The 25,000-nt window shown below is 51.8% G+C and overlaps 1 protein-coding gene across 7 annotated transcripts in view; it reads right to left on the minus strand.

Moving 5' to 3' along the window:
* The window catches only part of herc1 (HECT and RLD domain containing E3 ubiquitin protein ligase family member 1), an 80,662-nt gene that overhangs the window by 36,921 nt on the left and 18,741 nt on the right, over nt 1–25,000 (minus strand). For 4 of the 7 annotated variants that reach the window (XM_061221659.1, XM_061221660.1, XM_061221662.1 and 1 more), the window contains exons 17-40: nt 24,646–24,837; nt 23,060–23,281; nt 22,538–22,711; nt 21,814–21,928; nt 21,419–21,539; nt 20,318–20,489; nt 18,544–18,877; nt 16,821–16,941; nt 16,599–16,647; nt 14,650–14,918; nt 14,044–14,256; nt 13,300–13,420; nt 12,412–12,649; nt 11,628–11,800; nt 10,546–10,904; nt 10,174–10,284; nt 9,571–9,741; nt 7,909–8,148; nt 6,813–6,896; nt 5,659–6,176; nt 3,190–3,956; nt 1,998–2,196; nt 805–965; nt 1–31 (exon numbers count right to left, since the gene is read on the minus strand). The exon at nt 1–31 is cut by the window's left edge and continues 86 nt beyond it. In XM_061221659.1, the coding sequence (XP_061077643.1) occupies nt 1–31; nt 805–965; nt 1,998–2,196; nt 3,190–3,956; nt 5,659–6,176; nt 6,813–6,896; nt 7,909–8,148; nt 9,571–9,741; nt 10,174–10,284; nt 10,546–10,904; nt 11,628–11,800; nt 12,412–12,649; nt 13,300–13,420; nt 14,044–14,256; nt 14,650–14,918; nt 16,599–16,647; nt 16,821–16,941; nt 18,544–18,877; nt 20,318–20,489; nt 21,419–21,539; nt 21,814–21,928; nt 22,538–22,711; nt 23,060–23,281; nt 24,646–24,837 (5,155 nt within the window). The remainder of the gene's footprint in view (nt 32–804; nt 966–1,997; nt 2,197–3,189; nt 3,957–5,658; nt 6,177–6,812; nt 6,897–7,908; nt 8,149–9,570; nt 9,742–10,173; nt 10,285–10,545; nt 10,905–11,627; nt 11,801–12,411; nt 12,650–13,299; nt 13,421–14,043; nt 14,257–14,649; nt 14,919–16,598; nt 16,648–16,820; nt 16,942–18,543; nt 18,878–20,317; nt 20,490–21,418; nt 21,540–21,813; nt 21,929–22,537; nt 22,712–23,059; nt 23,282–24,645; nt 24,838–25,000) is intronic. The other 3 variants (XM_061221664.1, XM_061221663.1, XM_061221661.1) reach the window with 2 other exon arrangements.

The following is a 25,000-nucleotide window of genomic DNA, read 5'->3' on the forward strand; positions in this document are numbered from 1 at the left end:
GTGGAGAGGCGGCTGCTGGGATCCGATAGGGCTGCACACAAAGGGGGGTGGAGTCAGAAAAGCACCGAATGCTACCGCCTCATAAGCGCCCAACGCTACCACCAGAAACACACAGTTGGGAAAACCAGCACACTGACGAGCCACTGCAGTCCTGGCAGCCGTGCACTGCCATGTGAATGTATGTGGGGGAAGATATTACAGCTTAAAGATGCATAGAAATGTGGAAAGTCAAAGTCCATGTTGAATTATTGAAAGCTTATGCTCTGGTGTAGTGTAGTTCAGGTTCACCACTATGCATGCACACTCCAAAAAAGCTGGGCTGTCTTTACAAGTTTCTTAAAATAATGTCTCAATTATTAGGTGGTTTTAAGTTACAATTTGCTTGACGAGTGAAATGCTCTTGCCCCATATTTGGGCCTAATTTGGCTAAACAAGACTAAAATACTTGAGATTGACTTATTTTCTTGTTTTTGCCGTTCTTGTTTGGGACAGTGAGGGGTACCCACGTACCTGTGTGTGTGTGTGGGACAGTGAGGAGTACACACATGTATATGTGTGTACGTGTGTGTGTGTGTTTGGGACAGTGAGGAGTACACACATGTATATGTGTGTACGTGTGTGTGTGTGTGGGACAGTGAGGAGTACACACATGTATATGTGTGTACGTGTGTGTGTGTGTGTGGGACAGTGAGGAGTACACACATGTATATGTGTGTACGTGTGTGTGTGTGTTTGGGACAGTGAGGAGTACACATGTACCTGTGTGTGTGTGTGTTTGGGACAGTGAGGGGTACACACACATACCTGTGCGGTTGCTGGGCCGGGTGGGCTGGGAGTCGGGGGAGGTGAGGCTCTGCCTCCTGCCCACCTCGTCTGAGGGGGAGGTGGGGAGGGAGGAGACCGGGGGGGTCTGAGCCCTCCGTGTGGGGAGCAGGGTGGTTGTCGGGTAGCTGGAGAACATTTGCCTGTTCAAGCAATAATAACACACAGACACACAGACACACAGACACACACAGATGCACGCGCACACACACACACACACACACAGACACATTAAGAAAATACTGCGTAAACAGTGCCTCGATTGCACGTACTGTATATGCAAAAACTACCTGGTAATACTGAATAATAGCCCCTGAAATTCATTGATGGGGAAAATGGAAGAGGAAATGGATTTTCCTAAAATTGAAAATGCACTTAAAGCTTTGGTCATTATGCCTCTGCCTGTGGGACCGTGAAATGGGTCACTCTCTGAAGCAGGAGCAGAGTCGGCTGTGATTGGCCAAGCAGTATTTTTAGAGAACTATCCCAAAAGGCAGTTGAGAGCAATTTTCACACTGTGATTCATGTCCTTCTAAGCGCACCATTTATGAATAGAAACGACTACAATTCAGACTTGAAGAGACCAAATTAAATATAAGAACTTTCATCAAATTAATAGAATGAAAAACAGACAGCACAGAAAAGACTGAGAAATTTGAGAAATTATCTCAAAGTAACAGATGGTCACATGACTAGGTGTTAGCGCGAGTCTGACCTGAGCAGGCTCAGGGGCATGACTCCAGGAGACGCAGGCACGGTCTCGGTGTCGGTGACGGGCGTGGTGGTTAGGGTTAGTGTGTGTGTGTGAGTGTGTGTGTGTGTGTGTGTGTGTGTGAGAGCGTGTATCTGACCTGAGCAGGCTCAGGGGCATGACTCCAGGGGACTCAGATACAGCGACGGTCTCAGTGTCGGTGACGGGCGTGGTGGCGGTGGTGGTTAGTGTGAGTGTGTGTGTGAGTGGTGTGTGTGTGTGTGTGTGTGTGTGTGTGTGAGTGGTGTGTGTGTGTGAATCTGACCTGAGCAGGCTCAGGGGCATGACTCCAGGGCACTGAGATACAGGGACGGTCTCGGTGTCGGTGACGGGCATGGTGGCGGTGGTGGTGAGGGTTAGGGTTAGTGCCTGTGTGCGCGCGCGCGTGTGTGTCTGCGTGTGTGTGTGAGAGCGTGTATCTGACCTGAGCAGGCTCAGGGGCATGACTCCAGGAGACTCAGACGCAGGCACGGTCTCGGTGTCGGTGACGGGCGTGGTGGCGGTGGTGGTATCCTCCAGAGAGCTGCTCATGAAGGAGGTGGTGCTGGAGGCGGAGGGGCTGGTGGTGACCGGGGTCTGGGCCAGCGGGCCCCCCTCCGTCTCCTCAGCCTCTGGGTCCGCTTCTGCCACACAGAGGAGGAACCGTGTTTAAAGCATTAAAACCTCAAACATAACCACTCCCCAACCACTACATAAAACCACTGACCAATCAGCAAACTCCTGGGTCACATTCAGCCCGACAAAACAAAGCAAAGCTTTAATTTAAATGGAAATGGTGGCCCATTGAACACCATCTTTCAAACCGTGTGCGGACTGACTGATATAGGTCCGATTTGCAACTACGGTGTCTGGAGAAGGCCATTCAGACCTTAAGGCATAGGCCTAGGTCATAATTGCTTCAGGCTACATACCCGACACACCAACAAATAGGGGCAAAGATACCTCAAAGTCAGTTGCAAAAGGTTGCACACCTTGTGATGTACATGGAACCACTGACCACTCCAAATAAAACCCTTTTGTCTGTATACAGTAAAACAAACATTGTATGAAGGCTGCATTGTAACATTTTTTAAAATTATTATAAGACAAAGACCACCGTCCACTCACAGAAGACCAGTCACCTCCCAAAAAAACCTTGATATTCACAACACAAACAAAGCCCAGGCCCACTCACAGAGCAGCACGGCAGGGGGTGCAGAGCAGAAACACAAAAGCCCATCAGTGCTGATAATTAAAATAACCTTTGGCTTAAAAAAATCTCACACACGTCATATTCACACCGTAAACTTATTATATTAGCCAATGATATTAATTCATATTATATTGGAATTACAAGAGTGATTCATGCCGCCGATTAGTATTTCGTAACAGACTTGGGTCAAATATAGAAGCACTTTGGAATACTTTTCTATGTTTTACTGAGCTATGAATTACTCTCAAAAAGGGTCAACTCTGACTCCAAATACTCTTTTCTTGGCTCAATGTAACCGGGCAAAATCAATAGAACACAAATCTTTTAAATCCAAAACATTGAAGTTTTTGACCCAGATCTGTTTAGCGCATACCCCCCTCTATGGTACATGCCACCATGCCCACAGAGTCTCTATGGTGCTCACCAGGCTTGACCTTGCCCCCGCCCTGGTCCTCCAGCAGGCCGCTGACCACCAGCTTGTAGATCATGGCCTGGGCCCTCTCCAGGTCGGGCAGGCCCAGCGCGCGCTTGATGGGGGACCTCACCACCGCGCGCTTCACCATGTGCCGCATGAGGAACTGCAGCGCCGCCCGCATCTCCACCTCCTCCTGCAGCACGGGCGAGCCGGCGCAGTCGGCGTTGTGCCCGTTCTCCGCCAGCGCCTTGGGCACCAGGAGCAGCTCGGCGTAGCGGCTGCAGCTGAGCAGCGCGCTGAGGGCCTTCATGGCGCCCAGGTAGAGGTAGGAGAGCTGCACGGCGCGCATCTCCGACTGGGCCTGCTGGGCGGCCTCGTGGCCCCGCTCGTGGCCCCTGCGCTTGGGCTCGGCCGCCGCGGGCGTCTGCGGGGCGTCCAGGGCGAAGGGGGGGGCGGCCTCGCCCTCGGACTTGGCGGCGTGGGCCTTGACCTCGTCCAGGCTGTGGGACACGCGGAGCTCGCCCGTCTCGCGGCCGCCGTCCCCCTCGGCCCGTGGGTCCGGCTCCGCCTTGTCCTCGGAGCCCCGGCGGTGCCGGCGGTCGTGCCGGCGGGCGCCGGGCTTGCCCGCCGCGTCCTCGTGGATGCTGGTCAGGTGGGTGAGGTCGAGCAGCAGGGAGGCGGTCAGGCCGCGGAAGCGCGACACGTCGAAGGGCAGCGGCTCGCAGGGCTCCAGGTTGTACAGGGGCGTGTCACTAGGCGACCAAAAAGTTGGGAAGCTTTATTGAAGAACCAGAGTGACACAAAAGGAAACACGGAGTGAGGGGGAGACAGGAGGAAGAGGCACAGAAGAGCAAACTCAAACAGGAAAGTAATCGGGAAATAAAAAGGTGTGATGGCGGTGGCGGTCTGAGTTTGAGGCTTCGGGAACCCCACAATCGACGGAGCGGTCAGGTGTCAGTCACGGACTCGCATAAGCCAATAAAACGGCTTTGCTCTCCATAGAAAAATGCCGCAATTGGTTTAAGAGATACGTCAGGTGCAGATACGTCCGGTGCTAACATTAGCTGTAGCGCTAGTAGAAATGAAGCAAACGGTTAGCAAACGTTTCTATTTGTTGTGAATGGCCGTGCTATGGATTATGAGTAATTTCGCTTCAGAGGAGAGTTCAGACTGTTACTGACCGAATAAAAAATGAATGGAAGTCAATTGGGGACTTCATTAAGGGTGCTACATAAACTGTGATAAAAACAATTATAAATTGTTTTCTTATTGATACATGATGAAAAAATTATGAGATGTCACAACTAACATTTATCCAGCTAAAAAAAGAGGTTGTAGTTAGGACCTGAACCGTGGAAAAATACAAGTAAAAAAATGTTATGCTCGCAGTACTGAATGGCATTTCCATTGCACCTGCTCCCGTCGATATATCTCTCAAATAAAAGAGTCCCTCGTTTCAGCGAGTGAGTCACTGACAGCCGCGTGATTTCTCCATTCATCACGGGGCTGACGAAGCCCCGCCCTCACCTCCCGGGGGAGAGAATGTGATTGGATAAAGGCATGAGGGAAGAGGAATGACGAGAGCAGGATGGCAGGAGTACAGGTCCTTCAGAGCGAAACACAAGGACATTTATAGTGAGACATCTATTTACACCGAGCAACACGGGGGAAAAAGCAGCATTCGCAGAGATACAACGTACCCAAAGCATCTCTTCAGAGCTCAACTCAAGCACCTTAAAAGCTTTAATGTACTGGATGCATTAATGTATGGCATCATCCCCCATATTCGCATATAAATAATACACATGGGATAATAACAATAAGTTTGGACGTCAGAAAGTACACAATATCCCAGGGACATAAAACTAAAGGCTTGTGTTTATAGTCCAGTGCCAGAGTGTCGCTCGACTGAACTCACAGAACACTCAATCGTCGCCCGTCATAGACAGCAGTTGTTGTCCATAGGGAAAAGCATAAACACACTCCAGTAACCCTGAGTGAAATAATTAATAATGAATAATACCGTGTATTTATACAGTACTTTTTCATACTCAAATCGCCTTACAGTGATAAGGGAGAAACTGGCACCCACCTGGGTGACGCTACGGCAGCCATTTTGTGCCGGAATGCTCACCACACATCAGAAAATTATTCAGTCATTTAACACAGGGAATGATTAGGTGGCAGTTTGAGAGAGCCAGGTTGGGAATTTAGCCAGGATGTCAGGGAACCCCCTACTCTTCGTGATGAGTGTCATAGGATCGTTAATGAACAACAGTGAGTCAGGATCCCGGTTTAACGTCTCTTCTGAACCAAAAGGCGCAGCAACCAGCAACATCCAATCTCGTCAGTAGCAGCAGTGCTCTGTCGCTGGACTATAACCCGACCTTTCGCCAACAACCGCCAATGAGGCACGTCTCCGGAACATTCTTCCAGAACTCCCCCCCCCGTTCCCCTTCGCGAGCCGGGATAGGCTACCTGATGGTGATCTCGGCCTCGTCCCACTGGACCTTGGCGGAGGTGCTGCCCTCCTTGACCACGCCCAGCAGGGTGGCGTGTCGCCCCGTCTGCCTGTGGACGCACCTCCCGCCCACCCGGAGGCCGGCGTCGGCCCCTCCTATGACGGCCAGGACGGGCCACACCTCGGAGCAGAGGGCCCGGAGCTGGGCCTCGGACAGGTCTCCCAGGCCGTGGCGGGAGGGGCGGCCGCGCTCCTCCTCCCTCTGCTCCTGCTCCTCGCGGCTCTGCACCGAACGGCTCTTCCGCAGGCCCCGCCCGCCCCCGCCGGCCCCCGCCTCGCGGAAGCAGGCCTTGATCTTGTGCAGACGCTCCATCATGGTCTTGTTGATGCAGTGCGTCCAGCGCTCCATGCGGTGCAGGATGCGGATCAGCTGGATGGACGCCTCCGCCAGCACCGTGGCGACCGGGCTGCAGATGGGGTCGCCGGGCAACAGGTCGCGGGGCGTGCCGCGCATCTGCATGTCGCAGATCTTTACCTGCGGGTGGGGAAGGGGGGGACGGACATACACAGAGCGCCGTTAGCCTCAGCCTCTAGGGGATAATGCCAATTCAGGCCCTGGTCTGATCTACAGGGGGCGCTGCAGTGTCCTAGACAAAGGCTGTGGTGTTCGAAACCACATACTAGTATACTCCTTGTACTAAATTTCAGGCTGATTTTCATTAAAATGTAGCACGAGCAGCGTGCCATGCGGTTTGGCACACAGCTCACAACTCTCTCTTTATCTTCGAAATATCTCCATTCCACCAGCGCTCAGAAGCAAGGACATAAAGAAATATGGGGAGAATAAATTCACAACACAAAGCCAGGGGAAAATATCTTCGCGCTCAAGGCCAGCTATGAGCAGCGTGACGTACAGCGGTGCAGCACATTGTGAAGGCTCCGCTGGGTACGAGTGAGTTACTCAGACTGCAGTTCCTCGTGTCAGAGCCAGGGGGCAGGAGTCAGTGTGGAAATAGCAGCCGTGTAAAGGGCTGAACGCCGCGGGGAGGGTTTTGAAACGCCTCCCCGTCGGGAGCTTCATTACGGGGGCGGCCGTGCCCCTAACGACACGCCGGGGCCCGGAATAATGATGAGCTGGAGCCCCGGCGCCCCCCGGTGGCCACTGCGTTACCTTCTCTCCGGGGTTGCTGCTGTAGAACATCACGCAGGGGTACAGCTCGGTGGCATCCACGTCCTCGAAGGCTAATTTGGGCTCCTGCAGGGGAGGGTAATGCGTTAGAGCAGAGAAAAGCCATCGGAGACATCACTAACGACAGCCTCTCTTCCCACAGGAGGGACTCTTAACATCACAGGCGTTATATTAAACCCTACTGAAGGAGGGAAAGAAGAAGAAACAGAGAGGGACATTAGAGACTCTCTCTCTCCCTCTCCTCCTGGAGAGGCATAGAACAGAGAGACTGCTCTCTCTCTCTCCCATCTTCTCTTGTTGGAGAAGTACAGATGAGATGCTCTCCCTCCCTCTTTTCCAGGAGAGGAACAGTAGAGGCTGCACTCTTTCTCCCTCCCTTTCTTCCAGGAGAAGTGGAGAAGAGAACAGCGCAGACGCTCTCCTCGTCTCTCTGAGTGAACGACCCGGCCCAGGCAGAGTCGCCCGGGGCGCAGGGAGATTAAAATGACAGGAGATGTGAAATGGAATCAGGCTGGAGCTCTAGTTAGGCTGCAAATGTATGGAGATGGAATGAGGGCCCCACGGGGAACAGGCTGTGGGCAGGAGGGTGGGGCGGGGGGGGGGTTTACGTAATCCGTTTTTCAGTAAATCAATTTCACAGTTTGTTACAGAATGCTGGTTCAAAGTTAATGCACACTCAAATTATCTCATTTCACCAGATGAGAAACAACTCAACGGGATTTTTTTTCTTTTTTTTTCATCTAAATGGCAGCAGCAATCAATATTTTATTGATCACGAGCTTGTATCTTCTTAATGACACGGCTCATGATGTTTTTAACTGCGCAGGTTTTCATAAGCAATCAGAATGTAATCAGCAGGTGAGCCCAGCGGTGCCGGCTAATCTAACGCTAATCGCTAATGAATGTTTAATGGGTATGAGTGCTTCTTGTGTGGCCAATCACTCTGCCACTGACGCTAACGAGCGAGGCGGTTGGCCCCCGATGGTAACGAGCGAGGGGATTGGCCGCCGTTGGTAACGAGCGAGGCGATCGGTCGCCGGCGGCGACTGAGCGAGGCGAATGGCCGCTCCCTCCTCACCTCTCCGTTCTTGCCGAAGGAGACGGTGCGGGCCTCCATGTCGAGCACGCAGGTGATGTAGTCTCCCTGGGTGAAGCTGGACAGCGTGAGGGCCTGCTCCCCGTTGTGGTACAGGTTCCCGCTGTAGGCGCGGTACAGCCACATGTCCGACGTGGTGCGGTGGTTGAAGTCGTGCACCGGCCAGCGCGACACGCCCACGCAGGTGCCCTCGTTCCCCCGGTTCTCCTTCACAATGTAGAACTGTGGAGAGAGGACGGCGTCACTGATCACTGACCGGAACCCACCCTTTCGAAAACCGCCCCGCGTTTAGGAGGCACTACGAGCTGCAACGCATATCGAATCCATTATCAAACCCACTTATTCCTGGAGCCTATCCCAGCATGCATTGGGCAATAGGTAAGAAAACACCCTGGGGACAGGCTGCCAACCATCCCAGGGCCCACACACGCATACATACGGGAAATTTATAGTCTTCAGTTACCGTAGCCTACATGTCTTTAGACTGTGTAAGGAAACTCACACGGACACACCGAGAACATTCAAACCCCACCCCGAAAGGAATCCATCATTCAACCTGATGAACGAAATGATCTGTTCAGTGATATCTAAAGAGCCCTGGGGTTCGGCTCAGTCCCGCGACTGACGGAATAGCCTGAGCGCGGCGGGTGGGCTGATCCTCAGCGCTGGAACTGAGCGCGCTCGGTGCGTTAGAGAGGCCCGGCCCGGTTTAAAAGGCTTGTTGGCCGGCTGCCTCCAGCCCTGCGCCGCGTCGCACTCAGCAGCTGCTGGCCCCGCTCCGGCAGATGGTCTCGGACCGCCGTCGGCGGAGGAACCAGACGCCCCCGCGCCGGCTGGACGTCACGGCGACAGACAGAGAGGAAGCGAAGCCTCGGGGCCGCGCCCACCTCTTCCTGCCACCTGCCCAGCAGCCCAATGACCGGGCTCAGATCTATTCGTGCGTCGGAACTTAGGACGAACACCGCGCCGGCTACTGCGCGTCTCGGAACAGGCGGAGGCCAGAGAATTGGTGCAGTTTTAAAGGAGAACGGTGAAAACTGAATCAAAACAAAATTTGTTAACTGCTCTTATTTAGCATTTCATTTGTATATTTAAAAAACTTTCGTTTCATTATTAGCATCTTTGCGTTACAGCGAAAATCTTTTACACAGTACACTGCCGTTTTGCTTATCGTGTTGATCTGAATATCTGACAATCGTATTATATCTGTTTCATGTGCCTGTATCACACCTGCCGTTGCGCTGGGCTTTTTGTGGCAGGGCATTATAAAGACACTCATTCCGGAAACGTCTGTGAGCTGGACAACATGATGAGCTGTGAGCCCGAAACAGCTGAGCCAATCCCAAACCCTAACTGAATACACAGGCAGCTACTGTCTAGTTCCTCTGCTGCCCTGTCTGCTCAACTGTGCTGGACTGAGAGTGTAAAGACTACAACAACACAAGCTATTCTGCTCAGCCACCACTTGGCACACTAATGAGAGGCACCTGGCAAAGTCATGGCTCAGCCCCATGGGGCTGATGGGAAGTGTAGTCCAAGTGCAGAGATCGTCCAGCAATTTCAGACTCACAGCCTTCACAAATCAGACTACCGCCTGTATTTTGTATTTGTGTTCACGGTGGCTAGGGGAAGGGGCAGGAGCACCTTCCACTGGTAGCAGCCGGAGGAGATGCCGGTGGAGGCCAGGCCGTAGCCCTTGCCCCCGCTGCCGTGCGTCAGGCCCTGGCCGTTCTCCACCACGCAGCACTGGGCCTTCTCCGGGTCGAAGGACACCTCCTGGATGGGCAGGTTCTCGTCCTCCTCCTCCGCCTCTCCCTGCAGGGAGGAGCCACAGATTAGATGACAGGCAAGAGAGGCCACCAGTGTCTAAAATACCCTCAATAATATCCTCTGTACACAGTGGGTTTGCATGCGCGTCGGTGGTAGTGTAGTATAATGGTTAGGGCACTGGGCTTGTGACCTATAGGTTGCAGGTTAGATTCCCAGGCAGGGAATATGCAAAAGCCGTGTAAGCCAGTCTGGATAAATGGATGGTAAAAGTAATATGACCACTGAATATCTTGGCACATTTTCCCCCCACATTTAATTATGTGAATTAGCAATTTCCATAATTGTGCTCACAAAGAAGATTTGACAGTTCTACTTGAGATATATTTCTTTGTGTAGTAGGGATCCGTGCTTTTCAGTGGGCAGCCTTGTCCAACGTGTGATGGATGACTGCAAACAGACGCTGGGCGCTCTGCGTACCTGCAGTTTCAGCTCCTGCTCTTTCTCTTTCAGCTGCTCGGCGTGCTTGGCCTGGGCGATGGGCGCCTCCCACATGCAGTCAGAGAGCAGGGAGAACAAGCGCTCGACAACCTGGAAGAGGAACCACCGCACGGTCACTCACGGCCCGACCCATTTCATTACGTTACACTACATTTATTTGGCAGACGTCTTTTCATCCAAAGCACTCGGCACAATAGGGGCACAACAAAGGTAATTAGAATGACTCCAGGACAATCTGAATGAGGTACAGTTCACACAACGTATCAGCTGTCGCCAGCCAACCGTGTCCGTGCGCAGAAACCGTCACACAATGCTGAAAACGGAGAGAGTGAGAGAGTAAGCGCGGCTGACCTGGGTCATCTGGTCGTCCTCCACACTGGACTCGCAGGCCGGCAGGACGGCCTCCAAGACATGGAGGGCCAGCAGCCGCGTCCGCAGGTTCCCCACCAGGGGAACGCCTGAGGGAAGGACCACAGCACGAACGCGGTCAGGACAGCTCGTCGTCAGACGTTTACGGTCTCGTGTCTCCAGCGCAGGCCCTGTGTCTGGCGCACCTGAGCAGCACTTCTGGGCGGCGATGTTCAGCAGGACCTCGGTCCACTTCGGGGAGGCCATTTTGGACTGGATGGCTTTGGAGGAGACGACTCGGCGCAGGAACACCAGGAAGTCTCCCAGGTGGAGCTCCGCTGTGTGCTGCTTCCGCAGGAGCGCTGCAGAGAGCAAACGCAAACACGCAACAATATATTACACAACCTGAGACACGCAACAATATATCACACAACCTGAGACACGCAACAATATATCACACAACCTGAGACACGCAACAATATATCACACAACCTGAGACACGCAACAATATATTACACAACTGCAAACACACAATATATTACACAACCGCAAACACGCAATAATATATTACACAACCTGAGACACGCAACAATATATTACACAACCTGAGACACGCAACAATATATCACACAACCTGAGACACGCAACAATATATCACACAACCTGAGACACGCAACAATATATCACACAACCTGAGACACGCAACAATATATCACACAACCTGAGACACGCAACAATATATTACACAACTGCAAACACACAATATATTACACAACCGCAAACACGCAATATATTACACAACCTGAAACACGCAACAATATATTATACAACCTGAGACATGTAGCAATACATTACACAACCGCAAACATGTAACAATATATTACACAACCGCAAAACACACAATATATTACACAACCTGAGACATGTAGCAATACATTACACAACCGCAAACATGTAACAATCCATTAAACAACCGCAAACACGAAACTATACATTACGCAACACAAACGCATGAACGAAAGACTGTGCATCTCTTTTACACCAGGGTAGTAATGGGACATTATGAAGTTGAGCCCAGCCCTCACCTCTGAAGTCCTTCTTCTCTGGGTCCGATCCTTCCTCAGACTTCTCCTCCTCTTCCTCCTTGCCGGTGGCCAGAGGACTGACCCCGGCCTGGGAGAGCAGGTTCTTCAGCTGGCTGCAGAGCAGATCCAGCAGAGACTGCACCACCTTGGGGCTCAGCTTGTCTGCGTACGTCCTAAATCAGAGGAGGAGAGAGGGCACTGCTGATACCACCCTACAGAGAGAAACCCAAATGTATACTATACTATAACCCTAAAGAGAAAAACCAAACTATATACTGCCAACACAACCCTACAGAGAGAGCGCCAACTTTATACTGTTAATACAACCCTACAGAGACCCTAGTGTATACTGTTAATACAACCCTACAGAGACCCTACTGTATACTGTTAATACAACCCTACAGAGACCCTACTGTATACTGTTAATACAACCCTACAGAGACCCAACTTTATACTGTTAATACAACCATACAGAGACCCTACTGTCATCTCATCTCCGCCCATTGTTTCTTTCTTATCTAATGATAGTTCTCCTGCTCCTGTCTCCCTCCCCATGTTGGCCACGAAATGGCCACTGTATGTTTCTTGGACGGGATGAAACTGTCAACTGTAATTTCGTTGCTCTGTACTGTGCAATGACAATAAAGCTATTCTATTCTATTCTGTATACTGATAATACAACCCTACAAGCGAGAAACTCAAATGCACCGCTAATACAACGGCCTACACTGAGAGCAGACACATACAACCCTACATTGAGATAACACTGAGTGCTGTCACTCACCCGGTGCTGATGGCCAGGATCTGCAGCAGGCGTGTGCTGGCCACCTGCAGGGCGGTGCTGAGCTGGGACACGCCCGGTTTCTGCAGCAGCTGCAGGGGCTGCCCCAGCACGGTGTCTGTGCCACAGAGCTGGGACAGCACGTTCAGCAGCCCGCTCGAGATGGCCAGAGACACGTCCACCGGCTGGTACCGCACGCTCAGCGCAAACACCGTCACCAGCAGGAGGCGCTGCTGGGCTTCTGCAAAGGGAGAGATAGTCAGGACATCGTAACTGCAGACCAGACTCAACTCCCAACTGCTCCGGGGGGTCTGTATGGTGTAGGCCGTGTACCTCACTGTGCTCTTACAACCAAGGGATGTCATCCTCGAAGAGTTTATGACAAATTGAATATGGTGATGTGCCCACTTGCATCAAGGCCTGTGAACTGTGTGCCCCCCTCAAAAACAGGACCTCCGTATCCCCAGTATCATCAGCGATGTTAACAAAGCAGGGCTGGCCCCACCCTGTTCCAGGAGATCTACGGTCCTGTAGGTTTCCTCTGCAACCCGAACGAAGTATGCCTGATTCTACAAATGAGCAGCTCAATTAAATCTAAATTTGTTGAATGAGGTGCACGCTTTGTTTGGGTTGGAAAGAAAACCTAGCGGACAGCAGATGTTCAGGAAAATGATTTAGCAGCCCTGTTAATAAGGGAATGGGTTGGACGTGTGCATAAAGAAACACCCCATTGAGGGTCACATCCTGTTCCACAAATGTCCAATAGTAGAGCGTGCCCAACTACCGGGAGAATACCGTCCTTCAGGGGCTCGATCGAGGTTTTCTGGAGGACGCGTTTGTCTCGTGCTGAGCCGTGTCATGCAGAGGGGCGTGTCTTTGAGAGCTCCTCACCAGAGTGGTGCTGATTGGCCTGTAGGGCTCTCTCCAGCGTGACGGACAGCTGCTGGTAGATCTTGTGCACGGCGGTCTGGATGTCCCCCTGCAGGCTTCTCTTGGCGGCCCGGATTCCGTCCTGAGACGTCACACGAACCGCAGGAGGGGGAAACAAACACTTCAGCGTCGCCTCTGCCAGTGTTCACCACAGCTAAAGCCCCGACTTACTCAGCTAAAGTAGCTGCCTGAAAAGTGCATCAGTCAACTGGCCTGCTGACAGGGCCCAGGGCTCTAGGGCTCCCATTTTAAGAGCATTTAAACCCCCATTGATTTGATGTGCGCTAACTGGAAAAATAGTTCAGAAGCACATTACACTAATGCCTCCCATTTAGTAGTCCAACTTGCTTCCAAGTGCTCTTCCATGTGTTCCTTATGCTCCTAATGTTCATGTAGAGTGCTGGGTAGGGCCCCCTATAATGACATACTAAGCCTGTGATCAGTGACATCAGTTCTGCTCTACAGAGGCTCTGAGGCTGAGGTAGCTGGGGCTGCAATACTGCATTAGCGTTAGCGCCTGGCTGGGGCTGCAATACTGCATTAGCGTTAGCGCCTGGCTGGGGCTGCAGTGCTGCATTAGCATTAGCGCCTGGCTGGGCTGCAGGGGTGTGCTAATGTTAGCACCTGTCTGGGGCTGCAGTGCTGCACTAGTGTTAACGCCAGGCTGGGGGGTGCAGTGGTGTGCTAGCGTTAGCGCCTCTCTACCTGGTAGTGGTGAAGCTGGACGCTCTCCCCCTTGGTGCCGCCGGTGCCCACAGTGCCCAGGCCGAAGCAACCAGCCAGGAACTGCAGGCGGACGGAGGTGAGGAGGGAGGCGGATTGGAAGGGTGGGGCGCTGCGGCCCATCCCCGCCGCCTGGCTCTTCTCCTCCATCCCCGAGAGCAGCACCACCATCTGGTGCAGGGCCTCCAGACGCAGCTACAGGGACAGCAACAGCGACACACACACACACACGCACGCACGCACACGAGCACACACACACACGCACCTCAGTTACAATCACCACCTGACAATGACACCGCATTATTTGATTCACGTACACCACATACGGGGGAACAGGCCATTCATTCAAATGCTCCATATGGCTCAATCTCAATGCATTTTCATGCAACATGCATTTACGGAACCTACACAAACCTGAACGCACGTGATAGCCGCCCGCAGTTCCTCATTTCGTACAAGATAAGGACTGTGCGCTTTGTTTCTACTTCTCTCTACGTCTCAGGAGTTTAATGGTTTAATGGCTGTGGCTCACTAACCCCACACACACAGACAGAGGTGCTCAGACCGGGGCGGGGGTCCGTTCGGTACCTCAGCGCGGCTCTGCTGCTGCTCCATGGCGATGATGGCGCCCTGCGGGCTGGTGGAGGTGCCCTCCTCCGGCTCCTTGAAGGCGGGCGCGTTGCCCACGTCCCCGCTGACGAAGCTCACCATGTTGTCGATGAGCGCGTGCACGCCCAGCCGGCTCAGGTCCACCTCCGACTCGTCGTACGAGCGCGTCGAGCCGTACAGACGCTCCCGGCCGTGCTTCCCCCGGAACCAGGAGTCAGCCGGGGCGTCCGGAGAGCTCTGCAGCAGCCCTGGGGGGGGGGGGGAGGAGGGGGAGAGGCGGGGCGGCTTTTCAGAAACACGCCCGACAGACGGAGGAATCCGTGCCCCGCGTCTCAGCCACACCCGCATTCAAACGCTATCCGTTTTGGATTCAAATACTTTTCTGCATTTCACTAAGCTTACCTGGGGTGTGGGAACAAGCGAAATGATCCCAGAAGTGTAAACCCCACCCGGCTGCTCCTCCCATACCGGGCCCAAAGGCACCAGGCGAGATCGACAAGAGCGCGGAGAGGTATTTGAATCCGAAGCAAATACGATTTGAAGATTTAAAGGATGCAAATCTAAGTACATGCCATTTCATTACCCGGATCGGAGTGCATTGCAAAAGATGCTGCCGTCGTAACAAATGAAATAAAATGAGCCGCCGGGGGGAGGCTGGCGAAGCAGATAAGAAGCGGTCGTAGCGGCCGAACGGGCCGGTAGCAGCCCGGCTAGCTGAGGCGCGCTGATCATGAGATTCAGCAGAACTGAGACTCCGCGGCCGCCGGGCGACCACTCAAAGCAGCGCTGCGCGATGGGGGGAAAACATTCAGAACTTAAGAAGTAAAGAAAATAAACTGCTCATGGCTCAGATGTACATGGGCGGGCTTGTATGAATTTTGCCTCGTGTCAATTCATTTACCCCTTCAAATCATGCTCACTTCCAAATACACGGCGCCAGAACTTTTGGTCTCGCTGTGTCCGAGCATAGCGACGAGATGATCGATGTTTTCCAAATTTGCGCTCTAATTTTAGCTACATTCAATCAACTGAACAGCAAGCACTGGCCCCAGGTGCATTAAAACAAGACCTGAATTCAAATGTTCTGATGACTGAATCGCACAAAGAAAACTACAAGAACATCAGTATTAAGCTGCATTCTGTGCTTCCTATGCTAAAATAGGATTTATCCAGTCAAATCAATGATTTACAAGAAACTATTTCACTATTAATACAAAAAAAGATGCAAAATGTAGTGATAATAAAACACCCAGGACATTGAAACATTTAACACTTCTAAAAGATCAATGAATTTCATACAAACTGTGCATTGGGAACTGAGCATGGGATTCTGGGGGTTGTAGTCTCTAATGTTTGTTGAGAGGAATGAATGTGCGGTAGCTGGACTACAGTCATGGACATTTGCTCTGGCTTCAAGGAGAAGAAAATGGGAACATGCCATCGTGTACTTGCTTGGAGCTCTTCTTGTTTTTGGGGCTCAACTGGCCAAAAAGGAGTAAACACACTATCGCACAAGAATCAGAAAACAGAGGGAAAGTTTTGTGAAATGGCCAGCCACCTAGAGGCCTGTGCTACTTAGAAAGACTGGCTTCCAGAACATTCTCAATCCATCCGCCATCTGGACACACAAACTGTGCTCCTAACAAAACATATGCTTCCCAGAATGGCCATCTAATGAACAGAAAACCCAGCAAACGGTTTGGAATTGATAAACATTTATGAAAAACCTACATTTGTGCAATCTAGCTTGGTCTGTATCTGGTTCATCCAACCACACTTTTTAAAATGCACATTGCCCATTTCAAATATCGCTACTATATTTCCATTCCATTATTCTCTTTTCTAAAGAAAATACCAAATGACAAATGCTTAGTATGAAACATCACAAATTGATCCTGTTGAATGAAAATGAATAAAAAAAAACCTACCTCTCCTTTTATGCGAGGATGCCAAATCCAAGTCATTTCTCCTACCGCTCTAAAAGAAAAAAACAAAACAAGGAAAGCAATTTAATCCCCAAAAAATCTCAAGAACCTACTAACTCCCAAATGGCCATCAGGGAATCTCTAATTTCCTCAGACAGATACCATAAGGAACACGAGTGTCTTGCGTCGCACTGCCGGACCACACCACCAGGTGGCGGTACTCACCAGGGCATAGCCCTCCTCGTCAGACTCGGGCTGCGACAGGTCCGACTCGCTCCTGGACTTGATGAGCCTGTAGCCGGGGCTGGCCTGGACAGAACGGCTTTCGGCAGTCAGGCTCTCGCTCCTGCAGAACAGGGGGCCCGGGCACAGAGGTCAGACCGGCAGCCATTTCGCATCTACCTGCAAGCCGCTTCAGCAATATTTCACAGCTCAAGATAATTCTGCACGAGAGCAGCTCGGTCTAGGGCAGCGGTTAAGGGAAGGAGAAGTGGCAACATAAAAATAACACTGGACTAATAAAAGCACCTAACCAGTTGCTGTCAGCAGGAAGAACGGCGAATCTCTCCTCAAAACAGCTTCGAAAATAAGGAAATGGGCCAGTGTTCGAATGAGACTCGCTGAAACATGTTCCGAGGACGCAAACTAGGACAGATGCTCGCCCTCATCTCAAATTCCAAGGATTTGGTCGACGTGCTGAGATGAAGATATCGCTTCAGGCTTTTTTCCTTGCAGGGAAATTGGATAATCTAACTGCCATTTTTAAAATGTTCTGCCACACCATACAGGCTCAGGCAGACATGGGAATAAGCGTTAACATGCCTTCACCAAGATTAAACATTTTAAGCAATTTGTTTTGAAAGCCTATGAGGGTATCCGAACACCACACACTGCAAATCCCCCAGAACCAATCCCATCAACAACCTCTAGAGGGCCTATAATTTTTCCTTTTGTCTCAAACGGTACGGTCGTCTCAACCCACAGATATCTGTGCACTGCTGGGGCTGGGACAGGGCTTCCCACCACAAAAGTTTCCCAGTAGAAAAATGTATAAAATCAAACAAAATATTCCCATCGAACGCCTCTAATTGTACGGATCTTGAGCAGAGAACGGTGCAGAATCAGTAACACTCACTGAGGGAGGGCTATCATGCAGATGTGCTAATGTAGGGAGCGCGAAAGCAGCAGCTAGCCATCTGTTCCGACATCCTGCCACTCTCATCTGAAACTTCCTGGGTGAGCAACTCATGCAAGAAGCGAGTTTATAAAACCATTCTACGGTCTTATCTTATCGCAGGCATGTGCACACATTACAATGCATTGTTGCCTTGAACAGAACAAACCTACAAGTACGTACCCTTCAGATTCCAACATGGGAGAAAGTACAGATATTATTATGCAGGCTTTTCATACAGAACTTATGAAAGGGTGGTCTACGACTGGTCTGGTGATAGCCTCGCGGCTAAGGTGCTTGATTGGGACCTTGACTGGGACCCAGAAGGTTGGTGGTTCAAGCCCCAGTACAGCCACAATAAGATCAGAGCAGCTTAGATCAGCGTGGCTGTTGGGCCCTTGAGCAAGGCCCTTAACCCCTGCTGAGTAATGTAATCTATAAATGGAGAGGGACAGAGAGAAAAGGAGGGAGAGTGACAAGAAGAGAGAGGAAGTGCAAAGGCACAATCACATGACTGAGCGAGCAGGATGTTTTGTGCATGGGTGCACAAATCCGGTCCTGGAGGGCCGGTCTGCCAGCTGGTTTTTGTTCCAACCAATTACCTTAATTTATTTCTCCGACAGATCTAGAAATGCTGTTGGTTCACTCTTGCACTTAAGAAGAGTAAAATCTTCAGGTTACACTCGCAGTGTGAATCTGTAGCTGGTGCATATACAAATGTCTGATCAACGTTATTTAGGTAATGAAATAATTAAGAGCAGAGAGGAGGGTCACCTGGTCATGAATCCGACGCCCTCCTGCACCCCCCCTCCGGCGGTTTGGGCGGGGCCCTCGTCCTGCTGCTGCTGTTTGAGCAGGTCCCCCTGTACGGGGCTGACCCCCAGCACCAGCAGGGCACAGCGGTGGATCACGGAGTTGCAGGCGGCCGTGTACAGGTCCTGCCCCTCGGGCAGCCCCGTGCTGTCCCGCCGGTCCTCCTGGGACTGCGGGGCCTCGTCCTCCCCGCCCCGGGGCCCGGACGAGGCCCCCGGCCCCGCCCCGCTGCTGGCCCGCTCCCTCTCGCGGCTGCGAGCCGCCTCCCGCGCTGAGAGGAAACATTGAAAGATTTCTGCGCCCAGGGCGACACGGGAGACACAGAGGCAGAGGCGGGGTTAGACATGCCACTCAGCGGGCCGCACACGCCCCTCAGCGCCGCTAGAGCACGCCCACGTCTGACCACAGGGTCAGAGCGCTGCTGTTAGTGACCTCTAATGATGGCCACAGGGAGCTGTCACTCACACCGCACTGGGAGGAGCTACAGTGAGCTGTCAATCACAGATATGTTTCAAACATGGACCGGCTCATGCCGGTTCATATAGTAGCTCCTCCCATTTTTGGTGTCACCAAAGCTCACTCCGCCATCACTAGTTTCATAAAATGCAAACACGCACTGACTGATTAACCCATTTGGGTGGGACTACCACACATTAGGTTTCAATTCCTAGTGCGATCTCAGCTGCAATGTTTTAGGCAAAGAGCCATATACACTCAGAGAGCATTTTATTAGGTATATATTAGACTTATTTTTCTGATCTTCCGCTGCCATAGCCTATCCACTTAGAGGCTTGATGGGTTGTGTGTTCAGAGATGCTCTTCTGCATACCACTGTTGTAATGTGTGGTTATTTGCATTACTGTCACCTTCCTGTCAGCTTTGACTAGTCTGGCCCTTCTCCTCTGACCTCTCTCATTAAGAACGCATTTCTGCCTGCAGATCTGCTGCACACTGAATGTTTTTAGTTTTTCGTACCATTCTCTGCAACTCTAGAGACTGTTGTGCGTGAAAATCCCAGGAGATTCCGTTTCTGAAATACCCAACCACCTTGTCTGGCACCAACAATCATTCCACGGTCAAAGTCCCAATTCGGACATTTGGTTGTCTGAACAACACCTGAACCTGTTGAGCATGTCTGCATCCATTTATGCATTTAGTTGCTGAAACATGATTTGCTGATAAAATATTTGCATTAACAAGCTGGTGTACAGACCTACCTAATAAAGTGCTCACTGAGTGTATAAATCAAATAAAGATAAAAAATTACATGAAATGCATTCAATACAAACTGACCAGACAAGCTATAGCATTACAACTGAGGTAAATTGCAATGTATATACAGTACAGCCTCAGCGATATCCGTGGGTTAATCGCAAAGCATACAATTCGCTGTCCCTATCTCTCCGTGTTCATATTGATATTTCTGCCGTGCAAACAAAGAACAGAAGCGCACACTTCGAAAATCACACGGCAGGTGCCCGAGTGTTTCATGTTGATTTTTCCAGTTCAGAACGCTCAAAGTGCAATTATTTCTGCTCTGCCAAAGAAAGCAGCAATTGCATCAGAAGAAATTAAGCAACAGCCAGAACTGCGGTGGGATCATGCAGGTTGTATATACGCGTGTGCGTTTCCGAATGCCTGACAGCGTGTGGGAGCACACGCGTGTGTGGATAATGTGTGGGCGCTGTACGTGCTTGTTTGTGGTTGCACACGCGTGTTTTTGGCGTGTACTCACTCCCCGCAGTCATGACCTCGTGCTCCCGCTCGTCCTCCTCGTCGTCCTGCTCCGGGTGCCCCTCCTCCCGCTCGCGGTCCGCCCTCTCCTCCAGCTCCGCCTCCTCGTCGATGGTGCGCGTGAAGGAGTGCTCCTGGGGGTCCATGTCCAGGGAGTCCTGGTTGTCTGAGACCTGAAGCACGAGACGAGTCTCAGACACATCTCCACACAGCCAGATGCGTCTCAGACAACACTAAATACAGCCAGATGCGTCTCAGACAACACTAAATACAGCTAGACAAGTCTCAGACAACGCTAAATTCAGCCAGATGCGTCTCAGACAACACTAGATACAGCTAGACAAGTGTCAGACAACGCTAAATTCAGCCAGACAAGTCTCAGACAACACTAGATACAGCTAGACAAGTCTCAGACAACGCTAAATTCAGCCAGATGCGTCTCAGACAACGCTAAATACAGCCAGACAAGTGTCAGACAACACTACATGCAGCCAGACAAGTCTCAGACAACACTACATGCAGCCAGACAAGTCTCAGACAACACTACATGCAGCCAGACAAGTCTCAGACAACACTACATGCAGCCAGACAAGACTCAGACAACACTAAATGCAGCCAGACAAGTCTTAGACCAATTTCCATAAAGCCAGACAAGTCTCAAACACATCTCCACAAAGCCAGACAGATCTCCACAGCCAGACAAGTCAGACAGATCTCCACAGCCAGATGAGTCTCAGACAGATCTCCACAGCCAGATGAGTCTCAGACAGATCTCCCCGCAACCAGATCTCCCCACAGCTACACAAGTCTCAGATGACACTCCATAAAATGAGACTCAGACAGATCTCTGCACTTGCAGAAGGGCCTCCACGGCCACATGAATCAGACAGCTGTCCTAGTCAGGAGAATTAAGACATCACGAAGCCACAGAAATCTTACACTGCTAAAGCACTCCCCTGAAAGCCAAGGAGAAACTACAGAGCCAGGTGAGACAAACACCTCTCAGCAAAATGCACTCGCACACGCACACACAGAGACACAGAGACACAGAGACACACACGCACACGCACACGCACACGCACGCAGACACACACACACATACCCGTCTCTCCCGGGAGGACGAGCGTGTCTGGATGAGCTCCATGTTCTTGCAGGCCAGCAGGCGGTTGCGGACCTTGTAAACGCTGCGGTAAACCTCGGCCAGGGCCTTACAGGGCTGGTACCTGCAGAGGGAGGGGAGAGAGAGTGAACAGGGTGTTTCTCTGCCTGCCAAAAACCTGTCCCTTCCATCACACAGCGTCCTTTCAACAGAGCCGTGATGGACCAAACGCACCCTGGATTATACCCCGGACCGACACTCAAGCGCATTTTAAAAACCCGACGGTACGTGAGACGGACGCCGATCGCTCTCGGCGCCACGGTGTAATTTAAACCCCGGTGGCAGTGAGACTGGCGGTGTGGCGGAGACGGCGGGTTTGGGCTGGAGTCCGGGCCTACCTCCCCTCTCCCCGCGCCTGGCTCAGCAGGCCCGTGTGCTTCAACATGGCCGCCAGAACGAAGCGCGACACCGTGTCCAGCAGAGACTCGCTGCTCAGCGTGGCGTTGTCCCAGTCTGCAGGGGTGAGAGAGAGAGAGAGAGAGCATGTTCACCAGCCCTGACCCCACAGCAGCACCTACACCAGCTTCACTCATCGATACTACATTTTCATCCAAAAAGTACAATATGTACTTACCAAAGGTCAATAGAACAACTACAGAACAGGTTGAATCGGATGCCAACAGTCTCGTTCACATAATTGGCCAAGTCAGTGAGTACGGCATTTGTACTCTAATATGAGTGAGCAGAGCTTTTTAGTGCACGACTCAACAATTAGCATAAACAGAGGCAGAAAGAGCAAGCAGCACGACACAGAACATGCAAATAAATGGCATTTTAACTGAGCTCTGTGGGCCAGCATATAGTCCAGCAAGTGTCGCTGGACAAGACATCGCAGGACGATCACGAACAGTCTATTGTCGCACAATGTCGACAGTGGTCGTTGTCCTTGGCAGAAACTATAACGCACTCCAGTCGCCTGGAGCGTAAACCAAACGCTGCGACCAGCGACATCCACTGCACCTCATCGGTCGCTGGACTATAAACCGGCCTTGAGAGAGAGAGAGTGAGCCCTCGGAGGGGAAACGCGATGCGTATAACGCAGTACGGACACACCGCCCGTACCTTTGCTGATGGCGTAGTCCTGCATGTTGATCCACAGGCTGTTGGCAGGCTCCTTGGTGGAACCCAGTGCCAGGTCCACCAGGAGGGACATGTCCTGGCTCAAGGCGCACTCCAAAGGCTTCTGCTCCTCATTCCCCGACAGGGCCGCATCCAGGAGAGAGCTGATGCAGTTATCTGTGCCACACACACACATACTGCTTACAGGAAAAGGTTGGGTTGGGTGTGTGTGTGTGGTGCACCAGCCAAACACATCCCCTGGGGCTTAAACAACCTATTTTCCCATTATCAATGGATATATTAAAAAGTACTACAGTAAGAGACTCGCTGCTACACTGCTACGCTATGCTACTGCAGACACACGCAGACACAGACCAGCCTACACACAGACAGTCTCTCTCTCTCTCACAGTCTCTCTCACACAGACACAGTCTCTCACACACACACACACACACACACAGTATCTCACTCACTCACACACTCACACACTCACACACTCACACACTCACACACTCACACACTCACCCAGCTGGGGGATGTCCATCTCCAGGCCGTTGCTGAAGAGGGGGGTTTTGAGCCAGTAGCTGGTGTCCTGCTCCTCGGGGGAGACCCCGGCCCCCTGCAGCATGCCCCCCAGACAGCGGCCCACCAGCAGGGCCACCGTGCGCTCCAGGTCCACCAGCCACACCCACGACTGGGCCGGCTGGGGCAGGGGCAGCCCGGCCGGGTCCACGGAGTCTGGGGTACCTGAGCGAGACGGAGGGAGGGAGAGAGGGAGAGGGAGGGAGAGAGAGAGAGAGAGAGAGAGAGAGAGAGAGAGAGAGAGAGAGAGAGAGAGAGAGAGAGAGAGAGAGGGAGGGAGGGAGGGAGGGGAGAGAGAAAGAGGGAGACATACTGCCATCAGGGGACGGGTGTCTCCACATCCGCACACAATTTCACCTCCATTTTCAAGGGCTTCAGCGATTGCATTTGAATAATTCATTCACTTTAATGATAAAAGGAGACTGAGGGCGAGGGAACAAGTCAGAGACTCATTTAATCGTGAATTCTGAGAAATTGACCCCCCCCCCCTTGCTCCAGCCTGCCCCCACCTGTTACACGTCCTCACAAGTCTGGAAATGAGACATTCCGTGAGAGACCAAAGAAAAGCTATTCGTGTCTAAAAGGTAGGGACATGCACTCAGACAGGGTCTAATCAAAGCCTCCTGCAGTCAAAGCTTTTAGGAGGCACAAATGGTTACATCAGGTTTATTGGAATTAAAAAAAAAGTGTTATTTTTGCTGCATTCAAAAGGAAGAGAGAGTGAGGACGGTGAATGTTAAAGGGTGTTTTAATCTGATGAATGAATTAAATAAGTGGGCAGGTTGCATAAAGGAGTAACACAAGCCAGAAAGCTGAATTTAGAGGTGGCTGTTTCAGCTGCCACACTGACTGTCAATGTGAGTATGTGTGAGCGGGAGTGAGTGTGTGTGTGTGTGTGTGTGTGTGTGTGTGAGTGTGTGAGTGTGTGAGTGTGTGTGAGCGGGTGTGAGTGTGTGTGAGAGTGTGTGTGTGTGTGCGGGTGTGAGGGTGTGTGAGCAGGTGTGAGTGTGTGTGAGCAGGTGTGAGTGTGTGTGTGTGTGTGAGTTTGTGTGTGTGAGCAGGTGTGTGAGTGTGTGTGTGAGTGTGTGTGTGTGCAGGTGTGAAACATGTGGATGCCGGAGCAAAAGTCTCAGTCTCTGACTCAGGAGGCCTGAGACTCATCCATTGACCTCTCAACCCCATGAAGGCCAATCCAAGCTCTCTCTGCACAGCTAATCTGGATAACAGCCAGACCTGGGTCAAATACGTAATAGTTTTGGATTCAAGTACTTTTCTACGCTTTACTGAGCGTATCTGATGTATTGGAACCTAGGAAATACTCTCAAAACATACAAACCCCACCTACTCGTCCTCTTGGTCGGCTCAATTGCACCAGGCAAGATCAATCGAGCACAGAAACGTATTTGAACCCAACGTAATGACGTAATTGACCCAGGTCTGATAACGGCCCCGGACCTGGCATTCCGCTCGGAGCGCAGGGGAGAGAGGAAGGGGGGGGGGGGGTTTGGGGGGTTGGGAGGGTCTCTCACCGTGCAGGGGCCACTGCAGCTCCTGGTCCTCCAGCAGGGCGGCGGCAGGGAGCAGTCTGTTGAGGCGGTCCAGCGGGGGCAGCAGGTCCAACAGGAAGCCCAGCAGGGGCCGGGCCACGGAGACGGGCAGCAGCAGCAGGGAGTTTATGATCTGACACAACATGCTGCCGGCCGCTGACACGTACACCACGTCTGAGAGAGAGGGAGCCGTGTTACAGGTCTGCCTGCACACACTATACACTATGCACTATGCACTATACACTGTGCTTTAGCCACACACAATACAACCATTACGACACATAGTACTGCTACAGCGACACACAATACAGCCATTACTACATACACTGCTGCTATA

This window comes from Conger conger, chromosome 15, assembly GCF_963514075.1.
Source record: "Conger conger chromosome 15, fConCon1.1, whole genome shotgun sequence".
NCBI classification, from domain to species: Eukaryota; Metazoa; Chordata; class Actinopteri; order Anguilliformes; family Congridae; genus Conger; species Conger conger.